The 21,866-nt window shown below is 42.3% G+C and overlaps 1 protein-coding gene across 1 annotated transcript in view; it reads left to right on the plus strand.

Moving 5' to 3' along the window:
* ift122 (intraflagellar transport 122 homolog (Chlamydomonas)) overlaps positions 1 to 21,866 on the plus strand; it is a 136,539-nt gene that overhangs the window by 70,555 nt on the left and 44,118 nt on the right. Inside the window, exons 13-16 of the mRNA XM_060835790.1 lie at positions 11,944 to 12,108; positions 13,133 to 13,330; positions 15,788 to 15,928; positions 18,933 to 18,986. Of these exons, the coding sequence (XP_060691773.1) occupies positions 11,944 to 12,108; positions 13,133 to 13,330; positions 15,788 to 15,928; positions 18,933 to 18,986 (558 nt within the window). The remainder of the gene's footprint in view (positions 1 to 11,943; positions 12,109 to 13,132; positions 13,331 to 15,787; positions 15,929 to 18,932; positions 18,987 to 21,866) is intronic.

The raw sequence follows: 21,866 nt of genomic DNA on the forward strand, positions 1-21,866 counted from the left end.
AAGGATTTTGGGGTAAATGTCCATAGATCCTTCAAAGTTGCAACCCAAGTATATTGGGTTGTTAAGAAGGCATATAATATGTTGGCCCCCATTAGCAGAGGAATTAAGTTTTAAGAGCCGTGAGGTTATGCTGCAGCTCTATACAGCCCTGGTTAGACCACATTTGGAATATTGTGTTCAGTTCTGGTTACCTCATTATTGGAAGGATGTGGAAACTTTAGAGTGGGTGCAGAGGAGATTTATTTGGATGCTGCCTGGGCATGTCTTATGAAGAAAGGTTGAGGGAGTTAATGCTTTTCTCATTGGAGCGAAGAAGGGTGACTTGATAGAGGTGTACAAGGTGATGAAAGGCATAGATCGAGTGAATTGTCAGAGACTTATTCCCAGGGCAGAAATGGCTAACACAAAGGGCATAATTTTAAGGTAATTGGAGGAAGGTTTAGGAGAGATGTCAGAGGCAGGATCTTCACACAGAAAGTGGTGGGTGCATGGAATGCACTGCCAGCAGTGGTAGTAGGGTCAGAGACATTAGGGACATTTGAGCGACTCTTGCAAAAGTACATAGAAGATTGTAAAATGAAGGGTGTGTAGGTTAGTTTGCACTTCAAGTAGGATAAAAGCTTGGCACAATATCAAGGGTCAAAGGGCCTGTACTGTGCTGTACTGTTCTATGTAATAATCTTCAGTATAAAGTTCTTAAAGATAATGTATTATGAATACATGTGTAATACGGAGAATTTGTAATGTGAACCTTGGCGACTGGATCACTGAATCATGTCTGTTTCTTTGAGAAGCCACTTCAGGAGCATCTGACATATTAATGAAATGTATAATGACTGCTCAGTACAAATGATCAGTGCTGCCACAGTTTCTCAGTGTCCAAAGCCAGCAGTTTGTCTCCTAATTGGTCATTTGGACTGCTGGGATGATGTAAAGGGCAGGGAGAGTTTATTTCCCATGACCCCAGTTGAAGTCATGATCCACACATTGGTACCTGTTTGTCTAGTTCCTTCTCAATTTTGAACACCTCTATCCAATCTCCTCTCAGGCTTCTTCAAAGATGATAACCTCAACTTCTCTAATCTTTCCTTACCTCTAAAATTATTTATCTCTGCAGTTATTCTCAAACCTTTTCTCATAAAGCCTTCTCTAAAGTGTTCACGTTCTTTATAATTCTAGTGCTTAGATTGGATACTGTAGTTTTAGTTAAAGCATGGTTTTATACTTGTTAGTTGTACCCTTTCTCACAATTTCACTTTTTGCTTATCTTTATAAAGCCCAGGAAGCCTTTTAAACACTTTCTCAACCTGCCCTCTCACCTTCAGCAATTTGTGCACATATGCCCCTAGGTCTCTGTTCCTGCACCCTGTTGAAAGTTGTACCCTTTATAGATATTGCAGCCTACCCCTTCCTACCACTGTACATTCCAGCAGCAACAACTCATATTTATGTAGCATTTTTAATGTAAGGCTTAAAGAAGCTTCACAGTAGCATTAGAATAAAGAATGTCATTGAGTCACATAAGAATGTATTAGGTCAGGTGATAAAAATATTTGTCAAAAAGGTTTTAAGTAGCGTCTTAAAGGAAGAAAGAACAAAGGACAAAGAACAAAGAAAATTACAGCCCAGCAAAAGGCCCTTCGGCTTTTCAAGCCTGAGCCAACCCAAATCCACTGTCTAAACCCGTCACCCAGTTCCTAAGCATCTGTATCCCTCTGATCCCCACCTACTCGTGCGTCTGTCCGGACACATCTTAAATGAGTCTACCGTGCCTGCCTCTACTACCTCTGCTGGCAACGCATTTCAGGCACCTATCACCCTCTGTGTAAAGTATTTTCTGCGTGTATCCCTCTTAAACTTTTCACCTCTCACCTTGAAAGCATAACATCTCGTTATTGAATCCTTCACCCTGGGAAAAAGCTTATCTCTATCAACCCTGTCTATACCCTTCATGATTTTGTAGACCTCAATCAGGTCCCCCCTCAGTCTCCTTTTTTCTAATGAAAATAATCCTTACCTACTCAACCACTCTTCATAGCTAGCATCTTCCATACTAGGCAACATCCTTGTAAACCTTCTCTGCACCCTCTCCAAAGCGTCCACATCCCTTTGGTAATGTGGCAACCAGAACTGTACACTGTATTCTAAATACGATCGAACCAATGTCTTGTACAATTTTAACATGACCTGCCAGTTCTTCTACTCAGTACCCTGTCTGATGAAGGCAAGCATACCATATGCTTTCTTGTCCACTGTATCCACCTGTGCAGCAACCTTCAGGGTACAATGGACCTGATCTCTCTGCTCATCAACTTTTCCCAAGGCTCTTCCGCTTACTATATAATTCGCTGTAGAATTAGGCTTCCCAAAATGTATCACCTCACATTCGCCTGGATTGAACTCCATCTGCCACTTCTCCACCAAATTCTACAGTCTATCTATATTCTCCAGTATTCTTTGACAGTCCCCTATGCTTTCTGCTACTCCAGCAATCTTTGTGTCATCTGAAAACTTGCTGATTATACCAACAGTGCCCTCTTCCAGTCATTTATGTATATCGCAAACAACAATGGCCCCAGCACTGATCCCTATAGAACACCACTGGTCACATTTCTCCATTTCGAGAAACTCCCTTCAACTACTACTACTCTGTCTCCTGTTGCTCAACCAGTCCTTTATCCACCTAGCTAGAACACTCTGCACACCATATGACTTCACTTTCTCTGTTAGTTTACCATGGGGAACCTTATCAAACGCCTTATTAAAGTCCATGTATATGACATCTACAGCCCTTCCTTCATCTATAAACTTGGTCACCTCCTCAAAGAACTCCATTAAGTTGGTAAGGCACAATCTCCCTTGCACAAAACCATGTTGCCTATCACTGATAAGCCCATTCTTTTACAGATATAAATAGACTTTATCCCTCAGTACCTTCTCCAGCAACTTTCTCACACTGACGTCAGGCTCGTTGCTCTGTAGTTACCTGGAATATCCCTACTACTCTCCTTGTATAGGGGGACAACATGAGCAACCCTCCAGTTCTCTGGCGCCTATGTTTAAGGACGCTACAAAGATATCTGTCCGGGCCCAAGCTATTTCCTCTCTAGCCTCCTTCAGCAATCTGGGATAGATCCTATCCAGGCCTGGGGATTGTCCACCTTAACCTCTAGCCTACCCAACATATCTTCCCTACTTATTCAACGTGATCCAGAGTAATCAAACTTCTATCTCTAATTTCAACATTCATCATGTCCCTCTTCGTGAACACTGGTGCAAAGTAATCATTCAAACTCTCACCCATTTTCTCAGGTCCGATACACAGCCTTCCTTCCTTATCCTTTAGTGGACCAATCCTTTCTCTAGTTACCCGCTTGCTTCCTATATAAGAATAAAAGGCTTTGGGATTCTCCTTAATTCTGCCCGCTAAAACTATTTCATGATCCACTATCCTGCCTACCTGCGACTCCATTTTCAAGGAAGTATAAACTTGCACTGGAAGGTCTTTTTATTCAGTAACACTCCCCAGGACCTTACCATTAGTGGGCGGCACAGTGACTCAGTGGATAGCACTGCTGCCTCATAGCACCAGGGTCCCAGGTTCGATTCCAGCCTTGGATGACTGTCTGTGTGGAGTTTTCATATTCTCCCCGTGTCTATGTGGATTTCCTCCGGGTGCACCGGTTTCCTCTCATGTTCCAAAGATGTGCAGGTCAGGTGAATTGGTCGTGCTAAATTGTCCATAGTTAGATGCATTAGTCAGAAGGGGGGTAGGTTACTCTTCGGAGTGTCGGTGTAGACTTGTTGGGCCGAAGGGCCTGTTTCCACACTGTAGAGAATCGAATCAATCGAATTAAATGTATAAGTCCTTTCCTGATTTGCCTTTCCAAAACACAGCACCTCACATTTATGTAAATTAAACTCTATCTGCCACTCCCCAGCCCAATGGCCCATCTGATCAAGATTCCGTTGTACTCTGAGGTTAGCTTCGCTGTCCACTACACCATCTATGAGCTTACTAACCGTATCTCTTATGTTCACATCCAAATCATTTATATAAATGATGGTTAGATTCTTTGCTGTTGCAGAACATAATTGACTCATAGAGATCAAATAAAGCAGTGATCCTACTACTGACTCCCAGGGAACCTCGCTGTGTGCTTTCCTCCAGTCAGAAAATGCCATTTCATCATGTTGTTTCTGATTTGGTATCCACACTGTCACTGTTCCTTTTAGTGTAAGGGCTTCAAATTGAGCTGGGAAGCATATTATTTGAGACTTCAATTATCTTTGGAAGTCAGTGTACACCCTATCAACGAATGTTACTGTCATTAACTCTAAATTACCTAACAAGACATCTTAATTAAATACCATCTATTTTTAACTAATCCATGCTGTCTTTCACACACGTCCAAGTAATTGTTAATTTTGTCAAGGATTACTGTTTCTTAGAACTTTCCCACTACAGAAATTAAACTGAAACTGCTTGGTTCATCTATGCATTCTTGCCCAGTAAAAGGGTGTAACATTTGCATCACTCTAGTCCCTTGATATCAAGCCAACTTTGCTTGGACGGTAACAAACACTACATCGGACAGACAGGCAGAAAACTAGCCACCAGGATATACGAACACCAACTAGCATCTAAAAGACACTATCACTGGGTATCCTTACATACCAATGAAAAAAGGACACCACTTTGACTGGGACAACACATCCACCCTCTGACAGGCTAAACGGAGACATGCACGGGAATTCCTAGAGGCCTGGCATTCAAACCAGAACTCCATCAATAAACACATTGATTTGGACCCCATTACCAACGTCTGAGAGAAAGAACTAGAAATGATATCACCCACCTCAACAAACCAAAACACACAAATAGAAAGCAGGACAGAACACCAGCACTTCACTGGAGGCTCACTGATGATGTTACCTAGCATGGTGATCAAACATCTGAAAACAAACGTTAGAGCTCAGCGAGCAAACTTGCAACCTGAACCTCAACCTGAGCTACAAATCTTCTCAAAAATCGCAAACTGACAGTACCCTTGACAGCTGTGTCCACAGCCTCTGCTGAACTGAACTGGAGTTTAGAGTTCAGCAGCACATACAGAATGACATTATCTTGAATGACTGTGTCAACAAACCTTGCAGATCTGCATCTGTTAGTGGGAGTTAGAAGGTATTTCGGCATTCCTCCTGGACTTCCATTGCGCAGCTATGCCAACAAAACTTCCAGAGCTAGATAAATTAAAATGTTTAAAATTACTAAAAGAGCTTGTGCATGAGTTCAATTTTGAAAGCAATGAAACAGATGTCTGAACAGCCATTCAATTAAAAGATGAGATCAAAGACAACATCTGACACAGCTAAATCTGATTATCAATACTGCCCAATGCGTGAGAGCATTTTATTTCTTGGATAATATAGAGTCATAGAGATATATAGCACGGAAACAGGCCCTTCTGTCCAACCTGTCCATGCTGACCAGATATCCCAACCCAATCTAGTCCCACCTGCCAGCACCTGGCCCATATCCCTCCAAACCCTTCCTATTCATATACTCATCCAAATGCCTCTTCAATGTTGCAATTATACTAGCCTCCACCACTTCCTTTGGCAGCTCATTCCATACACATACCACCCTCTGGGTGAAAACGTTGCCCCTTAGGTCTCTTTTATATCTTTCCCCTCTCACCGTAAATAATACCTTCCAGTTCTGGACTTCCCCCACCCCAGGGAAATGACTATGTCTATTTATCCTATCCATGCCCCTCATGATTTTATAAACCTCTATAAGGTCGACCCTCAGCCTCTGACGCTATAATGCATCTAAAATCTTTTGAATTTTCACAATACTATCAGTTAAATGATCACTTGCTGATTAAGAGCACACCTGTATTGTCAATCACTGTATTAAAAATGTATCTTATACAGTTTTTTTCAGTTATGACATTAGAAGTTGTCAACATCTTTGAACTTACCTGTCAAAGATTCCTGACTCCAGACTAGTATTTCCCCACAGGAGATGTGACAGATGTCTTCTGCTATAATAAGGAACAAGTGATGGCCTGATGGCATTTACCCCAGGATCCTATGGGAAGCTAGGGAGGAGATAGCAGAGCCATTGGCCTGGATTTTTATGTCGTCATTGTCAACGGGAATAGTACCAGAGGACTGGAGGATAGCGAATGTGGTCCCATTGTTCAAGAAAGGGAGTAGGGATAGCCCTAGTAACTATAGGCCAGTGAGTCTGACTTCAGTGGTGGGCAAAGTCTTAGAGAGAATGGTAAGGGATAAGATTTATGAACATCTGGGTAGGAATAACGTGATCAGGGATAGCCAGCATGGTTTTGTGAAGGGCAGGTCGTGCCTCACAAACCTTGTTGAGTTCTTTGAGAAGGTGACTAAGGAAGTGGATGAGGGTAAAGCAGTAGATGTTGTGTATATGGATTTTAGTAAGGCGTTCGATAAGGTTCCCCATGGTAGGCTAATGCTAAAACTTCGGAGGTATGGCATTGAGGATACATTAGAGGTTTGGATTAGGAATTGGCTGGCTGGAAGGAGACAGAGGGTAGTAGTTGATGGATTATGTTCATCTTGGAGCGCAGTTACTAGCGGTGTACCACAAGGATCTGTTTTGGGACCATTGCTTTTTGTTATCTTTATAAATGATCTAGAGGAAGGACTTGAAAGCTGGGTAAGCAAGTTTGCGGATGACACAAAAGTCGGTGGAGTTGTGGATAGTGAGGAAGGAAGTGGTAGGTTACAGCGGGATATAGATAAGTTGCAGAGCTGGGCGGAAATGTGGCAAATGGAATTCAATGTAGCTAAGTGCGAAGTCGTTCACTTTGGTAGGAATAACAAGATGATGGATTACTGGGCTAATGGTAGGCTACTTGGTAGTGTGGATGAGCAGAGGGATCTTGGTGTCTATGTACACAGATCTCTGAAAGTTGCCACCCAGGTAAATAGTGCTGTGAGGAAGGCATATGGTGTACTGGGCTTTATTGGCAGAGGAATTGAGTTCCGGAGTCCTGAGGTCATGTTGCAGTTGTATAAGACTCTGGTGAGGCCTCATCTGGAGTATTGTGTGCAGTTTTGGTCGCCATACTATAGGAAGGATGTGGAAGCTTTAGAACGAGTGCAGAGGAGGTTTACCAGGATGTTGCCTGGAATGGTAGGAAAATCTTATGAGGAAAGGCTGAGGCACTTGGGGCTGTTCTCATTGGAGAAGAGAAGGTTTAGGGGAGATCTGATAGAAGTGTATAAGATGATTAGGGGTTTAGATAGGGTAGATACTAAGAACCTTTTACCGATGATGGAGTCAGGTGTTACTAGGGGACATAGCTTTAAATTAAGGGGTGGTAGGTATAGGACAGATGTTAGGGGTAGATTCTTCACACAGCGGGTTGTGAGTTCATGGAATGCCCTGCCCGTATCAGTGGTGAACTCTCCTTCTTTATGTTCATTTAAGCGGGCATTGGATAGGCATTTGGAAGTTATTGGGCTAGTATAGGTTAGGTAGGACTCGGTCGGCGCAACATCGAGGGCCGAAGGGCCTGTACTGCGCTGTATCCTTCTATGTTCTATGTTCTAAGTGGCCAAAGTTTTGAAGATAATAGCCACAATGGCATCCACTGTTCCAGTCATTGGAAAGATTTCCAAGTTTACCTTTTTTTTGCTCTTTTCCTCATGAACTGGGCGGCACAGTGGCTAGGTGGTTAGCACTGCTGTCTCACAGCGCCAGGGACCCAGGTATGATTGCACCCTTGGGTGACTGTGCAGAGTTTGTACGTCCTCCCCACGTCTGCATGGGTTTTGCTGGGTGCTCTGGTTTCTTCCCACAGTCCAAGGTATGCATATTAGGTAGATTGGCCGTGCTAAATTACCCATAGAGTTCAAGGATGTGTAGGTTATGTGCATTAGCCAGGGGAAATACAGGGTTACAGGGATAGAGTAGGGGAATGGGTCTGGATAGGATGTTGTTTGGAGGGTCGGTGTGGACTTGTTGGGCCGAATGGAAGGGATTTTATGTTCTATTCAATGTTTTAACTGTAGGCTGTGCCTGTAAATCTGATAAACATGCCACAATGCTGATTGTCTAGGCCATTTTGCATAGGAAATGGCACATCTCAGGCTTTGATTTAATCCAGCCTTTGTAAGATGTCAGTTTCAAGGTAACATCTAATTTGATAAATCTCACTAATAATTTGCCTTTCTAGAACTGTTTCTCGAACCATATCTATATCTTTTAGTTCTAACTATGGTAAATGTAAAACAGAGATTAACGTTGCTTGCCCCTCCCCTTGCCAAATCAGATATATCTGTTCTCATGTGAAAGTAAGTGTTATCTTTCTGAGCTATCCTTAATGTGGTGTCTCTTCAGACCTAGCAACTCTGCCGCTGAACCCTTTCTACTACATTAATCATTGAATCATAGAATCTCTACAGTGTGGAAAGAGGCCATTTGATCCATCGAGTCTGTGAAGGGCATCCCACCCAGACCTAGCCCTCCTCACCCTATCCTCATAATCCCGCATTTGTCATGGCCAGTCCACCTAACCTGCACATATCTGGACAGAGAGAGGAAACCGGAGCACCTAGTGGAAACCCATACAGACAAGGGCAGAATGAGCAAACTCCACACAGACATACCAAATCTGGAATTGAACTCGGTCCATGACACTTTGAGGCAGCGCTGCTGATCACTTAATATCCTTTGTATTTCTGTAAAACTGTTCCAGGTTGTGTATATATTTGCAAATTTGATCTTGAGGCTCAGAATTCCGTATTTTCGGAGATTCAGTATGTCCCAGTTATCCATGTCCACATTTTGCTAGCTGAAATCTTGAGGCTGTCTTCACTTGTCTATAGATTGACTTCCTTAAGATGATTTCTTCTTTATGTGCCTGGATTTGTAAATATAAGCCCAGTCTGTCTTGGTACTGAAGCCCTGTTCAAATGGAATTTGCTTATTTATCTTGTCTCTGAAAAATTGACTCAATCCATATCACGTTTATTTCATCTGTTACTTCACTGGAGGCCTGTGGGCAATCGTTTGTCAAATTTGCTGTGGTAACATCTTGACTGGGGCTATGTAAAGCTCTCTAATGTCCTTTAATGAATCCTTAATTTGCATAATACAAATTATCATGCTTCTGCAGTCACGATTTGGAGATGCCGATGTTGGACAGGGGTGTACAAAGTTAAAAATCACACAATGCCAGGTTGTAGTCCAACAGGTTTATTTAGAATCACTAGCTTTTAGAGCACTGCTCCTTCAGGTGATTGTGGAGTAGAAGATCGTAAGATACAGAATTTATAACAAAAATTTACAGTGTGATGTAACTGAAATTATATATTGAAAAAGACCTGGATTGTTTGTTAAATCTCTCATCTATTAGAATGACCATGCTGGTTTCAGTTCTTTCATATGTAAATCGCAGAACCTTTTTTAAAGTTGTATTCTCAAGTGAACTTTAACAATTGGTGTCATGTCGTCCCAGATAATGCATTTAAGGTGTGAGGTAGTGTGGTGAGACTGTCTGTGCCTTAATGTTCAGACTGATTTTAATCTTAAAAAAATGGATTTACAGAATCTCGCATGGATTCATGCAGTTTTTGAGCAAAATAAAATGTAATTCTGCAAGTACAAATTCACTCCACAAACGTGTGTGTGTGTGTGTGTGTGTGTGTGTGTGTGTGTGTGTGTGTGTGTGTGTGTGGTGGGGGATGGGGGAAGAGTTATGAGTGTCTGTGAGAGAATGTGTTTTTGTGTATATGTGTGAGTGTAAAGGGGTATAAATCTGACAGGGTGTGTGTGAGGTTGGGAGTGTATGTGTGAGCGTTTGAGAGAGAGCTTGTGTATGAGAGAGAGTCTGCGTGAGTGTATGGGGCTGTAAGTGTGTGTGTGTGTGCATATATGCGCTTCTATGTGAGTGTGTGTAGTGCAGTGGGATCACCTGTAGTGTGACATGAATCCAAGGTCCCGGTTGAGGCCATCCCTATGAGTACTGAACTTAGCTATCAGCCTTTGCTCTGCCACTTTGCACAATGGTTAAATGGACACCGCACAACAGTCGGTCAACACTTCAGTGGTTCGGGACATTCAACCTCAGACCTTCGGGTGTCCATCCTCCAAGGCGGACTTTGGGACAGGCAACAATGCTGAGAGGCCAAGCAGAGGCTGACAGCCAAGGTCAGTTCCCAGGGGATGGCCTCAACTGGGATTTTGGGTTCACGTCACACTAGAGGGGACCCCACTGCACTATATATAGATATATATATATTACACATGCACACTCCTACACACAGATATACAGACACACGCATACATTCATGCAGACCCTCTCTCATACACAAGCTCTCTCTCATACGGTCATACATACATACCACACTCGCATGCACACATGCACCTTCTCACACTTATACCCCTTTACACTCACACACATACACGCACTGTCTCACAGACACTCATAACCCCTCTTCTCTCACACACACACACACACACATATATTTTTGGGGTGAATTTGTACTTGCAGAATTACATTTTATTTTGCTCAAAAACTGCATGAATCCATGTAAGATTTTGTAAATCTTTTGTAAATTAGAATCAGTCTGAACATTGAGGTACAGACAGTCTCAAACAGGGCACCTCACACCTTAAATGCATTGTCTCGGCCGACATGACGCCGATTGTTAAAGTTTACCTGAGAATGTAACTTTAAAAAAGTTCTGAGATTTAAACATGAAAGAACTGAAACCAACAAGTTTATTCTAAAATAATGAGAGACTCAACAAGTAATCCGTGTCTTTTTCAATATATAATTTCAGTTACGTCACACTGTATACTCTTGCTATAAATTCTGTGTCTTATGATCTTATACTCTTCAACCACCTGATGAAGGAGCAGTGCTCCCAACATTAGTGCTTCCAAATAAATCTGTTGGACTATAACCTGGTATTGTGTGATATTAAACTTCCTTGACAATGCAATTTGAAGTTCCTCAGCTAGAATTTCCTTTCTTCTAAATTGGTACAGCCTTTGCATGACTCCATCAGTGTACAAATAATATTGAATGGTGAAAGTTATCACAGAATTGCTAAGTACAAAAGGAAACTAAGTGTGTTTGGCAAGTCTGTGCCAAATCCTAGTGCCATTCCCCAGATTTCTCCTTGGAATCTTGCACATTATTCTTTCTCAGGCAGAAAATCCAATCTCCTACTGAAAGCTTTGATTGACCGTTTTTCACCTGACCTTCAGGCAGTGCATTCCAGACCCTAAACAATTGCTATATGAAAGGTTTTTCCTTATCTCTCCATTGATTCTTTTGCCAGTTACCTTAATCTCTGTGCCACCTTGTCTTGATCCTTAACCAAAGAGAGCAGTTGTTCCCATCTACCCTGTCTTCCTTGTTACCATCATTCTTTGGAGCACTTTAACTAATCCCGTCCCATCTTTCCATTGAGTTTTGCTATTTTGCCGTTTTGGCAATGGTTGAGGATTTTGCGATGGACTTAAAGGCGAGAAAATATAAAGGCATGAAATGCTGATCTTTTGTTTTGCAGGAATCAACAGCTAAGTTGAGCTAAGTTTTATGTTTAAATGTAATTAAATTTAAATGGCATAATATTCTGTGCTGTCAACCAGTGCTGTAGTGAACTGGACTGCAGCTGCCAAACACATTTCACCTGGATTGACAGAAAATTGAGACTTTATTCCAAAGCTTTAAACTGGAATCAAAAAACAATCCCAGAAGTGTAAGGACATGGGTGCTCACCATCATCATTCATTTTTAGAGGAAAACAGGAGATTATACACCAACAGTTTCAGAATCACTTCTGGTATCGGCACATAATGTTACAGTATTAAAATGAGTCACACATCAGGCATATTTTAGAAAAGTGAATATGTATCTGCTTGCTTATCACTTATAGATTCTGAAAATATTTGTTGACAACCCATTTGCCATTGTGCTTCTTAAGCAAGCCACATCTGTACGCTGTTTAGACATGAGTACATCACGCAACAAACTGGCTGTGGTGGATGAACACAACACTTGTCTGGTATATGACATAAGTACAAAAGAACTCCTTTTCCAGGTAAGTTGGATGTAATCATGGTGTAGATATTCTTTGAAGAAGTGCCTTCTATTAATTGCTGTATTTTATGAGCAACAATGTCCTTGAAAAGTTTAAAAAGTTGGCTTTGTGCTTCAAGGTGACGACTAGTGTCAGACTATTTCATTGAGGCTCCAAATCCAATACAATCTTTCATTGCTTTGCCTGTAGCTTTAAATATGATTATTACAAATTGAAATATGGTGCGGTATTTGGCGTGGAGCATTAGCATTATAGTCATTTAGGTGGGATAAGGAAAGGTAGCAATTTTGATTATTCCATTTTTTGGATGTGCTTCTCAGTCAGCCTGCCATTGCTCCATTGTTGGATTTAAAGTTAGAAATTCAGTAAATAAGCTATTCCCATTCATTGGTGATGTTGTCTCTTTCTAACCCCCTGCTACTATATTCATTCATAGCCAATAATTGTAGGGATATAGGAGCAAACTGTAGGGAACCATGACTGCACTAAGTCCATATCCCTTAATACCCTTACTTAACAATCATTGATTTATCTCTCATTTAAATCTAATAACTCATCTCAAATCAACTGCCATTTATGGAAGAGAGTTCCAAACCTCAGCCACCCTTTGTGTGTGGAAGTGTTTCCTAACATCTCTCTGAACAGTCTATTCCTAACTCTCAGACTATGTCCCCTAGTTCTAGAATCTACAACCAGTGGAAATAGTTTATCTTTATCTTTATCTTTCTCTTACTATCTTGAAGACTTTAATCAAGTCATTCCTTAACTTTCTAAATTCTAGAAAGGCCTAATTTGTATAATCTCTCCTCATAATTTTATCCCTGAATTCCCGGTATCATTCATGTTAATTTACTTAGTATTCTTTCCAAGGCCAATATATCCAAAATTACTGATGATTCTGTATTCCAGTGCCTGCAACAATCAGTAGTAAGTGTTGTTGTATAGTTGCTGGAAAATGGTACTTTTTGAAAATTAATGCTGGCTAATAATCTGTGAACATTCCTCCACTCAATGTCCTCTGTAGGAGCCGAATGCCAATAGCGTGGCTTGGAACACCCAGTGCGAAGATATGCTTTGTTTTTCTGGTGGTGGTTTTCTCAACATCAAAGCCAGTAATTTTCCAGTGCACCAACAGAAGCTTCAGGGCTTTGTGGTGGGATATAATGGCTCCAAAATCTTCTGCTTACATGTGTACGCCATGTCAGCGGTTGAGGTCCCGCAGGTATGTCTCATTGTATGGTTTGATATATGGTCACTGTGTGCATATGATCAGTGAACATAGAGTTTCGCTGATGCATTATTGAGTAGATTGGGTATGGCACTGAGAATAGGGATATTTCTGATTATTGTTTGCTAAACTCAGCCAGGGCAGCAACTGCATTTGTTTACTTGACTTCAACGCCATTGAGAGCAAAATAGATTTAGTAGTCATTAATACACTTGTTTAAAATGCACGCCTGATAGAGATAAGGTTGAAAATTTTAAAAAGAATATACTGGAAGTATGAAGCAGTTCAGGCATCATCTGTGGAGTAAGAAACAGAGTCAATGTTGCAGGACTCTGACCTTCTATCAAAACTGGAAAAAGCTAGAGATTTAGTAAGTTTTGACCAAGGGGACAAATGGAAAGTCTGTGATTGCATGAAGGACAGGAGAGATTGTATGATGGAAATGTTTAGCTCACAGAAAAGAAACAAAGGAACAAAAAGAGAGCCTATAACAGGTGTGCTGCTGTCTGAAGGCAAAAGCTTGAAGTTTTCATGTCAAATAATTCTAAGAAAAATCAGCCCAGTTCCTGATAGGCATGGATCTATGGCTCAAAAATGTCCTTAATTTACTACTGTTAGTGTTAAAGTGGTAATCTCCAAATAAGATGATTGATGAAACAAATGAAATGAAAAGGTGTGATAGAATGAGTCCTCTTCCAGAATGAGACTGAGACCCATTGCTTGGACAGGGCAGAGAGCTTTGTTCTGTATAGATCTTTAGTAGGCTCTAGAATTACTTAAAGCTTTCCAATTCACATTACCACAATACAGAAATTCACTCAAAAGTCATTAAACTGCTTTGGTCTAGGGAAGACAAGCATGACGCTGGAAGAACACAGCAAGCCAGGTGGCACCTGGAGGTGGAGAAGTCGACGTTACAGGTATAACCCTTCTTTAGGAATGAAGGTGAGGTTAGGGGGAGCTGCAGGTAAAAGTGGGGGGAGGGCAAGGGTTATGGCTGGGGAGGAGGCAAAGTGGTGAGGTAATGATAGCTGAATACAGGTGGTGGTAACAACCTGGTCAATGAGAGGAATGAATCTGGTTGATAGCTGGAAATAAGGGTCGGTCGGAGTGATGAAAGGAGGAGGCAAGGCTGGAAAGAGATTAGGGGAAGATGGGAAAGTTATTTTAAATTTGATAACTCAGTGATGAGTCCTCCGGGTTGTAGGCTCCCCAGGCGCAAGATGAGTCGTTGTTCCTCCAACCTGCGGTCTGATTCACTGTGACAATGGAGGAGACTGAGGATCGACATGTCGGAGAGGGAGTGGGAAGGGGAATTGATATGGGCGGTGACTGGGAGGTCAGGCAGGTCCTTACGGGCTCGGCTGAGATGCTCAGCGAAACATTGCCTATGTTTACATTTGGTCTCACTGATGTTTTACCTGGAAGGACTGTTTGACATTCACCTGCCTCTCTTCCAATGTAATTTACTGTGTCCAGTACTCCCAGTGTGGTCATCTCTACATCGGGTGAGACAGAACATAAACTTAGGCAACATTTTGCCAAGCATCTCAGCTGGGCCCATAAGGCCAGCCTGTCCTCCCGGTCACTGCCCATTTTAATTCCCTTTCCACTCCCTCTCTGACATGTCCATCCTTGATCTCCTCCATTGCCACAGTGAATCAGGCTGCAAATTGGAGGAACAACACCTCATCTTTCGCCTGGATAGCCTACAGCCCAGAGGACTCAAAGTTGAGTTCTCCAATTTCAAATAACCTTCACTTCCATTCCCTGACTCCCTTTCTAGACCTGCCTCCTCCTTTCCTCCAACTGACCCTTCCTTCCAACTACCAACTGGATCCATTCCTCCCATCGACCAACCAGGTTGTACCCACCACCTGAGTTCACCTATCACAACCTCACCACTTTGCCCGTCTCCCCACCCATAACCATTTCCTCTGCCTCTCTTTATCTGCAGCCGCCCCGCCGCCAACTCCCACCTCCATTCCTGAAGGAGGGTTAAACCCAAAATGTCGACTTTTCCACCTCCAGATGCTACCTGGCTTGCTATGTTCTTCCAGCTTCCTGCTCATGTACTTTGGATTTCAGCATCTGCAGTTTTTTTAATCTCTTGGACTTAAGAAGGCAATGTTCGTCAGTGACCGAAGGGAAAGTAAAAAGTTTGATTTGAGTTAATTAGACAGGATCTTGTGAAATGTATATTTCAGGACCTGAATCAGACTGGCTAATGGGGGAAACAAGTCTGTCTACCATGTACCCCATCCTGAATCACCTAATAAACTTATCGTAAGGCATAGCATTGTCCAGAGGTATGCTGTGGTTGTGTGTTATCTCCTTCAGAGCAAGATTAGGAGATGGGATGGTGCTAATGTTTAAAAAAAAAGTTCTGTTTCACAGATGCAATTAGACTTGCTCATAAATAACATACAACTTTCTTCTTTTAAAAATAAGTCTGCACCCATGTACCAGTACTTGGAGAAGAAGATGTATAAGGAAGCCTATCAAATTGCGTGCTTGGGTGTAACAGAGAATGATTGGAGAGACCTAGCAATAGAAGCTTTGGAAGGGATGGATTTCGACACTGCTAAAAAGGTACCAGTAACACACACAACTTTGCAGGCGTATGCAGATAAATAGAGTAAGAAGTTCAGCTTCTTAAAGGGATTCATTAAATTAGTACAAATGAGCAGAAAATGTCTGAGCAGATTTTGCAAAGGAGGAATGGTTTTAATTCCAAAACCACTGTCCTGCAATGAGGGACAGAGATGGAGAAGGTGGGTGTCTTACAGTGATGCATAGGGCTAGAGCTGGTGAGTGTCCTACTGTGAGGGACAGGTCTGGAGAAAGGGAGTGTCTACAGTGAGGGCGGCAAGGTACTCAGTGGTTAGCATTGCTGCCTCACAGCGCCAGAGACCCGGGTTCAATTCCCGTCTCGGGCAACTGTCTGTGTGGAGTTTGCACATTTTCACCGTGTCTGCTTGGGTTTCCTCCAGGTGCTCCGGTTTCCTCCCACAGTCCAAAGATGTGCAGGTTAGGTGAATTGGCCATGCTAAATTGCCCATAGTGTTAGGTGGATTAGTCAGGGATAAATGTAGGGGAATGGGCCTGGGTGGGTTGCTCTTTGGAGGGTCAGTGTGGACTTGTTGGGCCGAAAGGCCTGTTTCTGCACTGTAGGGAATCTAATCTAATCTAATCAGACCATTTCATTGCCTTTTTTTTTCTTGTGGCACTTATTCGGATAAAATACTGCTATTGCAAAGCAAGCAAAGCAGTTTTAATCCTGTCACTATCAGTTTGCCAAAATATATTTATCCTTCCAACACTTCAACAGAGATTGCAAAGATTGTCTTTACTGATTGCTCTGTGTAAATGAAGGGCAGGGTGGAAAGGATAAGTGTCCTACAATGAGGCACAGAGATAGAGAAGGTGGGTCTCTTACAGTGATGCATAGGGCTAGAGCTGGTGAATGTCCTACTGTGAGAAACAGGTCTGGGTAAGGGGAGTGTCCTACAGTGAGGGACTGTGCTGAAGAGGGTGAATGTCCTACAGTGAGGGACTGGGCTGAAGAGGGTGAATGTCCTGCAGTGAGGGACTGGGCTGAAGAGGGTGAATGTCCTTCAGTGAGAGACGGAACCTGAAAGGGTAAGTATTCTACAGTGATGGACACAGCCTGAGTGAGTGTGTTCTACACTGAAGGACAGAGTTTAAGTGGGTGGTGTCTGGGGTGGTGAGGGACTGGGCTGGAGAAGGATAGTGCCCTGCACTGAGGGCAAAGCCCAAGTGGGAACATTCAACAGGGATGGAGAAGCATGTATCGGATCATAGAATCCATACAGTGTGGAAACAGGTAATTTGGCCCAACAAGTCCACACTAACCCTCCGAAGACTATTCCATCCAGACACATTCCCCTACCCTATTATTTTACATTTCCCCTGACTAATGCACATAACCTACACATCCCTGAACACTATGGGCAATTTGGCATGGCCAATTCACTTAACCTGCACATCTTTAGACTGTGGGTGGAAATTGGAGCACCTGGAGGAAGCCCATGCAGACACAGGGAGAATGTACAAACTCCACACAGTCATCGAAGGCTAGAATCGAACCCAGGACCGTGGCACTGTGAGGCAGCAGTACTAACCACTGCCGCCCTATAAATTGAATTGAAGCATTAACTTTTTATTTTCACATTTTGCCAGTTTGGCTTCGAATGTAACATGATTTGAAATCATGTTTCCTAAATTATTGTATAAGTAACATATACAATTGCAACACTAGAATATATGTGAGGGGAGGAAATGTGCATCTCCTGTGTAACGTCTGACTCACCATGTGTAATTCTTATTAACAAGCAGGAAGTGTCAGACTGACATTGGGAGACCATGTTTTAACATGCTGTGTGCTACTTTTAAGCAAGATGTGTTCGCAATAGCAATTGAATTATTTTTGTCACATCTGCCTCAAGGAAAGATTTTGCCTCAATTTGGTGTCTCCTCTTTGGGATTTATTGGAATAGGTACGGGGTGGAGTTTTTTGGAGCTGCATATTCGATCTCTAGCAAGTAGCACTGCAATATTTTGTTATCATAGAATCCCTACATTGTGGAAACAGGCCATTTGGCCCAACAAATCTACATTGACCCTTCGAAGAGTTACCCACCCAGACTCATTCCCCTACCCTATTGCTCTACATTTACCCCAGACTAATGCACCTAACCTACACATTCTGAATGCTATGAACAATTTAAAATGACAGTTCCCCAACCTGCACATAGACTTAGACTTAGACTTAGACTTAGACTTACAGTGTGGAAACAGGCCCTTCGGCCCAACAAGTCCACACCGACCCGCCGAAGCGCAACCCACCCATACCCCTACCCCTACATTTACCCCTTACCTAACACTATGGGCAATTTAGCTCGGCCAATTCACCTGACCCGCACATCTTTGTGACCGTGGGAGGAAACCGGAGCACCCGGAGGAAACCCACGCAGACACGGGGAGAACGTGCAAACTCCACACAGTCAGTCGCCTGAGTCGGGAATTGAACCCGGGTCTACAGGCGCTGTGAGGCAGCAGTGCTAACCACTGTGCCACCGTGCCGCCCACCATCTTTTGGATTGTGGGAGGAAACTAGAACACCTGGAGGAAACCCATGCAGACATGGGGAGAATGTGCAAACTCCACACAGACAGTTGCCTGAGGATGGAATTGAACCCAGGTCCCTGGCACTATGAGGCAGCAGTGCTAACCAATGATCACAATGCCGCCCTTATCTGTTGAAATGTACTGTATCTGTATTTTAGTAAAGCTTTATAGAGAAAATGAAAAACTTGCATAGTAGTGATGTGGGATAAATGTTGGTTAGGACACTGGTGAGGACTCCTTGCTGTTCTTTGAATAATTGCAGTGCATTTTATTTCTACCTGAGGTGGACCTCAGATTAACTTGCAAGTCTGGCATCTCTTTTGTGCAGTAATGCATAAGTACATGTATCAGGACAGCAGTGACGCATGAGCTTGGATTGGTTATGTGCTGAAGTGGAGTAGGATTCACCTGTATGCCTAAATCTAATGTTTTAATTGATTGGCAGGCATTTATCAGAGTGCGGGATCTCCGCTACCTGGAGCTTATCAGCAGCATTGAGGTAAGGAAATTACTTTGTGAATCGTTTTAATGTTCTTATAATTATTGTCATATCATATTGAATGTATTTAGCAATTTGAAAACACAGGTACTTTTTTTTGCCATTTCATAGTTCAATTTGATGTGGTTTAACTTCACCATGAACCACTTCTCACCAACTCTAAAGCTGTGCTTAAAGTTCAAAATAGTGGTCAATCTGGACTTGAGGCTGGAATAGCAGGATTCTTCTTGCAGGTTATAGTCTCACATTGACCTAAATCTTTCATTCTAGGTGGGGATCCTTATTTCCAAGCCAGATCAGCCAAAAGGTTACATACTTCCTAACTCTGATTTTTTTTTTGGACTGTTCTGATGGAGAATTGTGCAGAAATTGCACAGCACAGAAATCCTCCTAGAGTACAGCACAGAGAACATTGGTAAAGACATATCCACTTTTTATGGCTGTAGCTGCCATAGTAAAGAGGGACTTAATCTAGTAAAGAGTATAAATAGCCAGAACATCTTTGAGAAACAACAAAGAGAAAGGTTAGTGTGTAGGGCATTATGACTAAGTGAGCGGGGATGAATCAACTCCCTTCTTTTTAATATCCTTGGTAGACCATAGCATAGTTTTCATTTCTTTTCAGTATACTGATGTGCTTTTCTTTTCAGCATATTACACTTCAATTAAAACATTCACCAGTTCAAAATTAAGGAGTAAATTATAAGGTTTTCTTGAATGAAAGAAAGAGGAGCTTACTAACCCCTCCAAACAAAATGAATAAAACGTGACATTAAACACATGCAAAAACAGATATAAATTTAAGAAGTGGACAGTGTCTAGTACAAAATAAAAGAATATTAACTTTAAAAGTCCCTGAGCTGGTAGGTTTTCATCTGAGACCACAGCTATTTTCTCATGGCTTGTGGGTGTTGATGGCTAGGGCAGCATCTGCTGTCTGTCTCTATTTGTCCTTGAGAAGGTGATGGTAAGCTGCTTTCTTGAATCTCAGGGGTTTTCAGGGGAACCTACAGTGATATGGTGTTCCCATGTATCTGCTGCCCACATCCTTTTAGATGGAAATGTCCATGGGTTTAGAAGGTGCTGTCTGAGGATCTTTGCTAATTTCTGCAGTGCATCTTGTAGATAATACAGACTGCTGCTACAGAGCATCGGTGCTGGAGGGAATGGATGCTTGTGGATATGGTGCCAATCAAACAAGCTGCTTTGTCCTGGATGGTGCCAAGATTCTTGAGCCTTGTTGGAGCTGGACTCATCCAGGCGGGTGTGAAGTATCAATCACACTCCTGACTTGTGCCTTGTAGATGTTGGACAGTCTTTGGAGAGTCAGGAGGTGAACTACTTACTACTTGTCTAATCAATTATATATTCCTTGGAAAATTGATGTTCTCCAGATTGTTTTGTTACTGGGTGAGATAAAAGGGACCAAGTCCACTGTTACTTATCCTTTTTGCCAATACAGCTGCTTGAAATATAAGTAATTTGTTTATTCATGTGTCTGACACAATTGTTTTTCCAAGCTGAATAATTTGCAGGCAAATCTTTCATCCCAATATGTGAAATTTACCTGTCATGGTGTAAATCAAGCAGGAGTTACAGATCTGAGTTTCTATGCCTTTTGATAACCAGGTTAATTTTGGCACAGCCTGATTCTTGTTTCTTAATGGTTCCATAAGCTGGTTCAGCTTGTGGTTAGCTGATTGCTGCAGCCCTTTTGCCAGTGTTTTCTCCTTTCTGGTTGGGGATGTGGGGAGCGTGTTGGTGGAGTAGGTCTTGTAGGGTGTCAAAGGATCAGTTATATAGTTACGCAGGAATTAGACATGGGTTTTACCTGTCCAATGTTTCCTCGTCAATTATCTTGATAAATAAGTTGGAACCTTCTGAAGTCTAACTCGGAGTTGGAGACAGATTGTTATTCGACCATCAATATGCTGTGTTACCTATCCTGGAAAGGGTACAGACCATTTTACAGGAAAGAGAAGGACCGGCAGTCACAGTCCATTGGAAGGAAGATTGGAGAGGCTAAAGTTTAAGAAGCAAGTTAAAAAGCAGAACCTCAGAGCTTACTCCCAGTGCCACAAGCCAGGCATAGAAGGATATTGCAAGGTTATGCGTAGCTGGAGACATCCTGCAATGGAAGAGCTCAAGAGTCCTGGGTTATTAGACTACGGCTGAAAATGTGTTGATTTAAAAACGCAGCAGGTCAGGCAGCGTCCAAGGAGCAGGAGAATCGACGTTTCGGGCATGAGCCTGAAGAAGGGCTCATGCCTGAAACGTTGATTCTCCTGCTCTTTGGATGCCGCCTGACCTGCTGCGTTTTTCCAGCAACACATTTTCAGCTCTGATCTCCAGCATCTGCAGCACTCACTTTCTCCTTATTAGACTACGGGGAAATTAACTAGCCTTATGGGAGAAAATTTAAATGAATTTGATAGAAATTTGAGCACCAAAGTATAATATTAAAAAAATAGAAACAGGCTGCATAGAGAACTGAGTCATAATTAATTAAGTGGGGTCACAGAAAATTTAAGAAATTCTCAGTTAAATTGGGGTGCTTACGTGTGAACTTGCAGTGTGTGGTTCAGAAGATTGATGGATTAAGTGCAGTCAACTTGCAGGTAGTAGTGTCTCCAGGTATCTGCTGCTCTGTCCTTCTCTAGATGGAAGGGATTATAATTTTGGAAGATGATGTTGAATGAACCTTGGTGAATCTTGTGGGTGATGCAACTGTGCATCGTTGCTAAAAGGAGTGAATGTTGAAGGTGGTGTCCGAATGCCAATGAAGCATTGTCCTGGATGGTATTGAGTTTCTTATGTTCGAGGTGTGGAGAGTTTTCCATCACACTCCTGATTTATGCCATATATATAGTTGACAGGCTT

Source organism: Hemiscyllium ocellatum, chromosome 14 (assembly GCF_020745735.1).
Source record: "Hemiscyllium ocellatum isolate sHemOce1 chromosome 14, sHemOce1.pat.X.cur, whole genome shotgun sequence".
In the NCBI taxonomy this organism is placed as follows: domain Eukaryota; kingdom Metazoa; phylum Chordata; class Chondrichthyes; order Orectolobiformes; family Hemiscylliidae; genus Hemiscyllium; species Hemiscyllium ocellatum.